Source organism: Epinephelus moara, chromosome 20 (genome assembly GCF_006386435.1).
Source record: "Epinephelus moara isolate mb chromosome 20, YSFRI_EMoa_1.0, whole genome shotgun sequence".
In the NCBI taxonomy this organism is placed as follows: Eukaryota; Metazoa; Chordata; class Actinopteri; order Perciformes; family Serranidae; genus Epinephelus; species Epinephelus moara.
The window spans coordinates 2,304,667-2,314,589 of NC_065525.1; the positions used below are offsets into that span (position 1 = coordinate 2,304,667).

The 9,923-nt window shown below is 37.5% G+C and overlaps 2 protein-coding genes across 4 annotated transcripts in view; one reads left to right on the plus strand and one right to left on the minus strand.

Annotated features, from left to right (window-relative positions):
* LOC126407426 (uncharacterized) overlaps positions 1 to 6,147 on the minus strand; it is a 45,778-nt gene extending 39,631 nt beyond the window's left edge. The window contains exons 1-2 of the mRNA XM_050072300.1: positions 6,136 to 6,147; positions 3,018 to 3,058 (exon numbers count right to left, since the gene is read on the minus strand). Coding sequence (XP_049928257.1) covers positions 3,018 to 3,057 — 40 coding nt within the window. The 5' untranslated portion in view covers position 3,058; positions 6,136 to 6,147. The remainder of the gene's footprint in view (positions 1 to 3,017; positions 3,059 to 6,135) is intronic.
* Positions 4,240 to 9,923, plus strand: part of ska1 (spindle and kinetochore associated complex subunit 1) — a 283,761-nt gene continuing 278,077 nt past the window's right edge. The window contains exon 1 of one of the 3 annotated variants that reach the window (XM_050072297.1): positions 4,240 to 4,459. The gene's annotated coding sequence lies outside the window, so the exon portion shown is untranslated. The remainder of the gene's footprint in view (positions 4,460 to 9,923) is intronic. The other 2 variants (XM_050072295.1, XM_050072296.1) reach the window with 2 other exon arrangements.

Consider the following 9,923-nt stretch of genomic DNA (forward strand, 5'->3'; position numbering starts at 1 on the left):
GGTTTCTACCGTTTTTTTTCCCCGTTACAGGGGTTTTTTTGGGGAGTTTTTCCTTATCCGCTGCGAGGGTCATAAGGACAGAGGGATGTCGTATGCTGTAAAGCCCTGTGAGGCAAATTGTGATTTGTGATATTGGGCTTTATAAATAAAATTGAAATTGAAATTGATAGAATCCAGTTTGTTTCTTGGAACAGTACCTTATCTGATTATAGGTCAATTTCTTGTGGTTTTCTCCAAGGACTGATTTTGGGCCTGTTACTGTTTCTTATTATGTGAATGATCTATACATGAAATCCTCAAAAACATCTTTTATTGTCTTTGCAGATTAATTTTTTTATCTGGTAAGAATGGACCCAAATTAATATCAGAAATGAACACTGAATTGCGCAAAGTTGACACCTGATTCAAGGCAAACAAATTGTCACTTAATATAAAGAAAAGCTCATACATGTTATTTACCCCTAGAAATCAACAAGCAACAAACACTCTTCCTAATGTTTATATTGACAATAACATCTTGGAAAGGGTCACTGTAACTAAATTTCTAGGTATTCTTATTGATGAAAATCTGACTTGGAAAAGTCATATTAAGTTCATTTCAAACAAGATTACAAAAAAATATTGGAGTTATCAGAAGAATATGTCATTTACTGTCTAGAAAAGTCCTGATCAATATATATTATACTATGATTTATCCTTTCATTTCATACTGTAATATTACTTGGGCAATTACTTTCAAGAGCAACCTCAACTGTATCCTTACCTTACATAAACGATTTATCAAAATGGCAACATTTTCCAACAGGTTCACTAGATCCACCCCATTGTTTCAATCCCTGAGCATTCTTCCCATCTCTGCTGTAAATATTTTTCAAATATGTATTTTTGTTGATCAATCCATTCACAAGTTACTTCCAATCTGTTTCCATTCTGTATTTCAGTTCAATTCCCAAATCCATCACTTCAACACAAGGTCAGCAAATAATCTTCATCCTACACTTTTCAGGTCTACTTTCCCTCAGTTCTCAATTAGATTCAGAGGTCCCCACTTTTGGAACATGTTACCAGTCCACATTAGAACCTGCACAAGTATAAACCCTTTCAAGAAGCAAATAACCCATTTTTTTTATTGGCCCAGCTGAGCAACGCATAACCACCTGCTTCCACTACATCACTACATACTTTAAGATTATTTTCTTAACTGTTTTATGATGTTTTTTTTTTACATTATTGTACATATTATTTTTATGTTGAATGTTTGTCTCTAGGAGGACCATAAGATTATATAGTACTATTGTTATGTTGTCGTCGTTGTCGTTGTTTTTGATGTTGTGGCAGTGATGATGACAGTGGTGTTTTTTTTGTTATTGTTGTTTTTGTGATTATCATGGCCATCCCTTATTTATTTATCTATTGTTATTGTTATTAATCATTATTATTATTACTTTAAAAAATTACAAAAAGTTACTATTGTGTTTACTATTATTACTATCATCTTTGTATTTGATTGTGTTGTTTTGTTGTAATATAATTTCCACCATTGCTGCTAAATTCTATCTTTTGTCTTTGTATAGTATTCCCCGACTTGTTCTGTATGTTATTTCAATATAATAAACATAATGGTCTGAACAGTTTACACTGCGAAACTGATATAATCCAATGGGTGGCAGTAATGCAACGCATATGGATGCCAACCGCCATAAGAAGAAGAAAAAGAAGAGGAGGTGGTAGTGGGAAATGAGCAATAATGCTGCCATTTAATAAACCAGGGAAGGATCCTGCTAAACCTGGTAGCTATAGACCCATAGCCTTGACGTCTCACTTATGTAAATGGTTGGAGAAGATAATAGTTCGGAGGCTGTCATATGTGTTGGAACAGAGATGTTTACTAAGTAATGTTCAGAGTGGATTTAGGAAAGGACGATCCACAATGGATGCTTTAGTTAGAGTAAGTAACGAGGTAGAAAAGACACTAAAAATGAAAGAGTTAATGGCAATAGTATACTTTGACATCGAAAAAGCATATGATTCCATGTGGAGGGATGGGTTGCTTATCAAATTAAGTAAAATAGGTATTGGAGGGAGACTATATAATTGGATTATGGATTTATGGCAGGAAGTTTAAGGTCAAGGTTGGAGCAGAAGTTTCTAAGGATTATGAAATAGAAAATGGTATTCCCCAGGGGAGTGCAATCAGTCCTGTGTTGTTCAATGTAATGGTAAATAACATATTTGCAAATTTAGATGATGCATCAAATCAGCGCTGTACGCAGATGATGGGGCCATATGGATGAGGGGAAGAAATGGTCCGCATGTCATTAAGAATATGGGGAAAGCAATAGATAAAGTGGAAAAGTGGTCATATGAGTGGGGGTTCAAACTGTCAACAAGCAAGTCATGTTACATGATATTTACAAACAAGTGCAAGATTGTTACTGAGAAGCTAAAACTATATGGTCAGCCGATGGAGAGGGTAAATTAATTTAAGCACCTGGGATTATGGCTAGATAGCAAATATGCATGGGAGGTACATATTGAACATTTGGAAACTAAATGCAAAAAGGTTATTAACTTACTTCGAACTGTGGCAGGTTGTGACTGGGGGGCAGATAAACAGTCATTAATTGACTTATATAGGGCAATTATGAGCTCTACAATAGACTATGGTTGTATAATATATGGAGCAGCAGCAAAGACATCATTACCAAAAGTAAACAGACTACAGTATAGAGCACTGAGAATATGTTTAGGAGCTATTAGGTCAACACCCACTAATGCAGTGTTAGTAGAAGCAGGAGAGACACCACTGGAGTTAAGAAGAGAAAAACTTGCACTTGCATATTGGATAAGACTAAAAGGGAGTGGGGAGGAAAACCTTACAACGATGATAATGCAGGATTGCTGGGAATATTCTAAATTCCAGAGGCAGGGGTTTGGGTGGTCAAGAGAAGAGAGACTGGTAACATATGGAATGGAGATGTTAGAGTTCAGTAAAGCAATCCCAAACAGTAGTATACCTCCTTGGCTCTTTCCAGAAATAAATATAGACATCAGCATTCTGGAACAGAAAAAAAGAATGGATAATGGATGAAGTGGGCATCAAATCAAGTTGTTACCTGAGAAATAGCTATCACAACTACATGAAAATATACACAGACGGGTAAAAAATCAACAGGAACATGTGGGAATTGGTGTGTACAGCCCTGAGTATAATATATCCATCTCCAAAAGATTGTCAGACCGACTATCAGCATATACAGCAGAAATGGTGGCAGTCATTATTGGGTTATAGGTGGTGGAAGAGGTCAGACCAGATAGGGTGGTGGTATGCACAGATTCAGTAGCCGTAGTGGAAAGTATTTAATCAGCATCATCCGGAAGAGAAGATTTGCTCATTGACATTTACAGTTTGTTCAGAATACACAGGGGTGGTACAGAAGTACAGTTCTGTTGGGTGCCAGCACACGTGGGAATAGCAGGGAATGAGTGTGCTGACAAATTAGCAAAAACAGCTCTAGGAAAGGAAATAACAGTACCAGTTCCACTAGGAAAAGGAGAAGGGAAAGCAGTGATAAAGAAGAAGGGATTGTAAATATGGCAGAAAAGGTGGAAGGAAGACCAGAAAGGACAGGGATACCACAAAATACAAAAGTCTATCATAATAAAGAATTATAAAGAAAGGAACAGAAGGGAGGAAAGAGTCATAACAAGACTAAGATTAGATCACACAGAACTAAATGGCACGCTGTATGTTATGGGGAAAAGGAATAGTGACAAGTGTGAGAACTGTGGAGTATGGAAAACGCTGAACATATTCTACTGTACTGTAACATGTATGAAATAGAACGAGAAAGGCTACAGGATAAAGTCAGAAAGGCAGGACGTGAGTGGAATTTGAGTGGGATACTGGGAACAGAGGGAGAGGGGGTTAAAAACACCAGGAAGGCACTTATTCATTTCTTAAAGGACACTAGGCGGTTGAGTAGGATTTAAGAAACAGGCTAAATGACATGATGTTGCACACTCTTGTACAGTAGGTGACGGTATACACCTGGAAATTGTTTGCAATCCGCCAATAAATTGAGAGAAGAAGAAGAAGAAGAGGAAGAAGAGGAAGAAGAGATGTGGGAGACACAGAGAGGGGTAATAGATTACCTATATAACACTGGTTTGTTTTATAGAATATAGCGGTTGGCGTTTCTTTTCTTTTCTTTTTTTCTTCTTTTTTAATTTTGTTTTGTTTCTTTATTATTTATACATGATATAATGTAATGTAAAACTAGAGCCTGTCTTACATACTCCGATCCAGTAGGTGGCGGTATGCAACTTTAAAGTTGGTATTGCAATCCGCCAGAAAACACAAAGAAGAAGAAGGAGGTGGCAGTGACGTCTCGGGTCGAGCGACATTTCAAATTGAGCTTGAACCGGGAACGCGGCGCAGCATCGAAGAACAGAACGTGTAAGTTACCACATTACTATTATCATTATTACCAGTGTTTGGTTTACGGCTACACACAGATAGTGCAGACCTAGTGGAGTCATAGTTCGTGGGCACTCGCCTGTCTTGTTGACTGGTGTAGTAATGGCGTCTGTTTTTTTTTTGTTTTGTTTGTTTTACCGGAGGTTACCGTTAAAAATAAGCTGCTAGCTGCATTATAAAACCAGATAAACTCGGAAGTAACTTAGCGGACCCAGTCAGACCCAGACTTAACATCAAATTCTATTCAGTGGAAGTGTGTCGTGTTAAAATGTAATTCTTTTGACGACACTGAAGTTGACTTACGATTCGACAGATTGTTGTGCAACAGTTGGTTCCGACTAAGCAATCTGACTGGAAAGGAGCCGTGCTGATATACAGTGTAACGACGGCACAGGGACTTATAACTCTGCCTGTTGTACTCCACTTTAAGGGTGTTCTGAGCCGTTAATTGCCATTTATTAGACTAAAAGACTTTGCAAAGAGGAACATATTTCCCCAATTAACATTTAAGTTAGATAATAAATGGTAGTCAGAAAAGGACGAAGGGGCGGAAAGAAGCCTGGACACTTCACTACACATCTCCAGGGCCCTATTTCAGAAAGCAGGCTCAACAAACTCTGAGCTTAATCCCCATCTCCGAGTTGACTGAGTCTGAGCTGGGAACCTCTGAGTTTTCAGCTCCAGAACAGCTGATCAGAATTAGTTCAATCAACTCTGGGTATGTTCAGCATGCGTGAAGCGCGTTCACGATGAGCACCAAATGACATCATCAGTGGAGTGCAGATAACATGATTTTCAGTGTCAGAAAGCGGAGTTAAAAGCAGAGCCACTTACTCATCCCAACTGAATCAGAGATTTTCATGATCGCGAATGAGACTTTGAACATGGAAAAAAAATCTATTACGGCAAACACAAAAATATTGTACAGACCGGTAAAAAAAAGTTTGCTTATAGCCTACTTGTGCCATTCTTGCAATATTAGGATGAGGTTAATTGAATTGCTGAATTGCTGTGAAATGATTTCCTATTCAAGTAATCTACTTTATTCTCAGATGGAGCTATGATGGAATGTCAGTCCCATAAATGCATCTTATTACACCGCAGAATTTTTTTAATACAAGAAAAGTATTCATAGATCATTGCATAATGTATCCACATAAGCCCCCTTTCCACCAACATTTCCTGGAACTTTTATTACCAGGCATTTATTTACCTGGGTAAAATAATTCCTGGTAATCTGTGTGGTTTGCGTTTCCACTACACCTCAAAGCTACGGATAATTTATTCAAATTAGCGTGATGATGATTCGGCCTGTGCCCTGTATTTGGCTCCCCCAGCTTGGCTGGTTACATGCAGGTGTAGAGAGTTGGGGCTGTTTGTCTCAGCCAGCAGCTCAGTTTAAAAGTATTTTAAGATAAGTTTCAAACTAAGTTAGTCTACATACAGACAGCTGTCTTGAGCTTATTAGTAACAGTTTGCTATCAGCTGAACTAGCGTGCTGTCCTTGTGTAAGACATAACGTTAGTGACAGTGGATAAGAGACTGTGGACGGAGCATATTGAATATCGCTGTCTACATGTTTACGTGTTCATGCTTGCTGAACACGTATTGATAAAGTATTGGCTTCTTACTCGCAAAGGTTTAATTTCACTTACAGTAACGAGTGTAGCTGCCGTCAACTCGAGTCATTTTACAGTAACGAGTGTAGCTGCCGTCAACTCGAGTCATTTTCGAGTTATCTTCACTTCGTTTCCACTGTGTGTGTGTGTGTGTGTGTGTGTGTGTGTGTGTGTGTGTGTGTACCGTTAGCACTTATCAATACTGCGGTCTTTCATAGTTAATGCTAATTTAGCATGGGGTTTCGTTACCCATCCTTCATCAAAACAGAAACGAAGTGGAGCTTGTAGAAATTACATAAAGTTTGCAGACACACTGACACGGAAGTGCGGAACGCTGCGTGTGTGTTCCACCCATAGACATATATACATAGACGCCGCATCGAGTGCCTGAGCGCGTCCTCGCCGGCCGCCATCTTGGATGGGTCTCGCTTCGCCTCCACAGTGCATTCACTTCTATTGAGGAAGGATCTGTATGCACAAGTAAAATAGAATAACTCACTGAATTTTCAACTGATTTTCACGAGGTTTGGTTTGTTACAAACGGCACACATGTAGTTATGATACAGGATGCTTTCGTACATTAAAAATGCGGGATTTCATGCTTTAATACTTTCTGCAGATAGCAACAGCATGTTATTTAGGTCACAACACAGTTATTTTATTCACCTCAACCCCAGAGTGGGATAGATAGATAGATAGATAGATAGATAGATATAGGCTATACTGTATAAACACAATATACACAATACAAAACATAGTATAGCATATTAATAATATAGCATATTAATAAATTTATTAATATATTTTAATAAAGAAAAAGCTTGATTGTTGATTGAGTTTATTTCTCACACACACTCACTCTCTTATACCCACAGCCATCAGACTTAATAATTCTTTGTTTAATAGATGATCTTACAGACTTCTTTGAAATTTTCTTTGGGGATTAATAAAGTTCTTCTTATTCTTATTACACTGACTGCTGTGATCCCTCAAAAGTAGTAAAAAAACATTTCCAATATTTACATAAACACTGAAATTAATTTTGGTATTGGTATTATAACTATGAAAATAGGACTGTGGTCAAGATAATTTGAAAAAAAGATACAGAAGGATGAGCAGCAGGGGATATTTGCAGCACAGCTGGTGGAAAAGTGAATATTTGCACAAAGGTGTGCTATACATAATATGCTATACTATGTTTTGTATTGTGTATATTGTGTTTATACAGTGTTTATACAGTATAGAAATATCTATCTATCTATGTATGTATGTATGTATGTATGTATGTATATCTATCTATCCATCCATCCATCCATCCATCCATCCATCCATCCATCCATCCATCCATCCATCCATCCCACTCTGGGGTTGAGGTGAATAAAAGAACTGTGTTGTGACCTAAATAACATGCTGTTGCGATCTGCAGAAAGTATTAAAGCATGAAATCCCAGGCTAAGTTACCTGTTTCTGTAAGCTGACACCATTTCCCTCAGTGGAAACGAAGCTTGTATTTACTTGCATTTCACAGATAAGAAACAATAAATTGTGGAGACAGTAAAGCCTCCACTAAAATGGCATTATAAGACTTGTGTGTGATTTATCCTTCAGGGATTTATACTTAGGGATTTATCCTGGCTTAATATGAGCAGAGGAAATCTCCGCGCGTCGCTAGGTTAATGTATACCGTGTAAAATGCCGTAGGCTGGCACTAATAACGTTAGCATATTGCATTTGCTTGGGAAACGTGTTTAGTATAAGGCAGTTGTTTTGTCGGTGAATGTTGTGAGTTGTAATGGAGCCAAACTGTGTGCCGTTACCTTTGTTGAATGTTGCTTTTTCTGGTTTTATATGAGAAGAGGCAAAGATCGCTAGACGCTAGGCTAATTTATACAATGTAAAATGCCATAGACTTGTGCTAATAACGTTAGCATGTTGTAACGGTGGGGGAAATGTGTCCAGATAAAGACAAGTGTTTGTCTGTCAGTTCTGCGATTTATAGTGAAGCCAGTTTGCGTACTTGTGTTTGAAATTGTCTCTATTAAGCCATATTTAATGTGTGTTTTGAATCAACTATATAAATAAAGTTTGATTTGAACTAAACTTTACAGCACTTAACAGAGTCCTCCACTGCTGACTAGTGTTTTGGAGGTGTAACTGCAGAGTGACACAGACACACCACTGCAGAAGAAAAAATAACGTGCAGATTTTTTTTCCCCCCCACAACTAATCGGTAAGTTGAAGATTATGTGCGACTTTAGTCGACTAAGATTTTCTTTGGTTGACTACAGCCCTAGAAACCACAAAAACGGGCAAAAGTCTTTTCAGAGCCAGAGTCACTTTTCTTAAGGCCCGACAAACTGTTGCCTCGCTGATGTGTTCAGTGTCTCTGATGTTATAAAGAAAATGGCCGCTGCCGAAGAATCAAAGGGCAATGCATAAAATTTGCTCCTATGATCATGTAAATCCGCGATGTGTAATATTTGATATATGGGTAGTTGATGTGATTTTCTTTTTCTTCTAAAATGCAAGTCAAATTACATATCGTTGTATTACTTAATATGTCTATAATTCAAAACTGAGTGAGGCCCCATCCATTTCCTTATTAATTTCACTTTATATACACTTTTTTGTGTGGTAGTCCTAATAATCGTCCTCTGGTGTGACATAAGTTGTAATGATAATATTTAATTCAGGGATTGTCAGACAAAGAAGAAAAATATTCTTGATCATTATCAATTTGTCCTGATTATATTTCCACAACAATAGCAACCAATTTAAATTCACAATCACATTATTCTCTCACTGAATGGTGTACAGATATGGTCTTTTCATAGAAGTTTGAGTTATATTCATTATAATTAGGGCTGGGCGATATGACCAAAATCTCATATCCCGACATAGCTCATTTTATATCCCGATAACAATTTATATCCCGATAACGATATATATCCCGATATAGCACTTTTTCTGTAAATTCAATGAATGAATAGTTTATGTAATTTTATATAACAAATATTGGTAATGGTGGGTATATAAAATAACAAATTGAACACTTCTGAGTTTAAAGTGTAGCAGCAAAGTATGGGTCACAATATAACAAGTAAAAAACAACACTCAAGTTTGAAATCCAAATGTAAAAATGGAACACAAGTTCCAAAGTGCAGCAGCAAAATCAGGCTCACAATATAAATTCAAAATCTAAGTAGAAAAAAAAACACTTCTTCAAGTGTCAATGGTAGCAGCAAATTAAAATAAATACAGGCATAAAGAAAATATTGGTATACAAAATACCAAATGTAAACATGGAACCCTTCCAAGTTTAAAGTGCAGCTGCTAAATAAGGATCACAATATATTCAAAAATATATACTGTATAATATAACAAACAAAACTCTTTCAAGTAGCATGGATATGAAAACATCCAAAGATTTAAAAAAAGAAATAAATCAGATATTTGGCAGCAACATTTCAATTTTTTTGCCTTGTGTTGCTGAATCTCAGGCTTCTACAGGTTGAGTGCCAGGAATACAAGCTGGTCAACTCTTGCTGGTTTAAGTGCTGACCTCTGGCATGTAACAATGTTCCCACTTGTGCTGAATGCCCGCTCTGATGGGGAACTTGTTGCAGGGATACACAAGTATTTCCTTGCTAGCTTGGCCACTCGGGGGAAATGTGCCTCATGCTGCCTCCACCATTCCAGTGGGTCTGTGTCTGGACCAGCGTCCAGTTGGAGATAGAGGTTGAGCTCCTTTTCAATGGACTCTCTGCTTGACTGATGGCATGCCTGGCCTGCTGCTTTTTTAAAGTAGCTGCTCAAACTCTTCT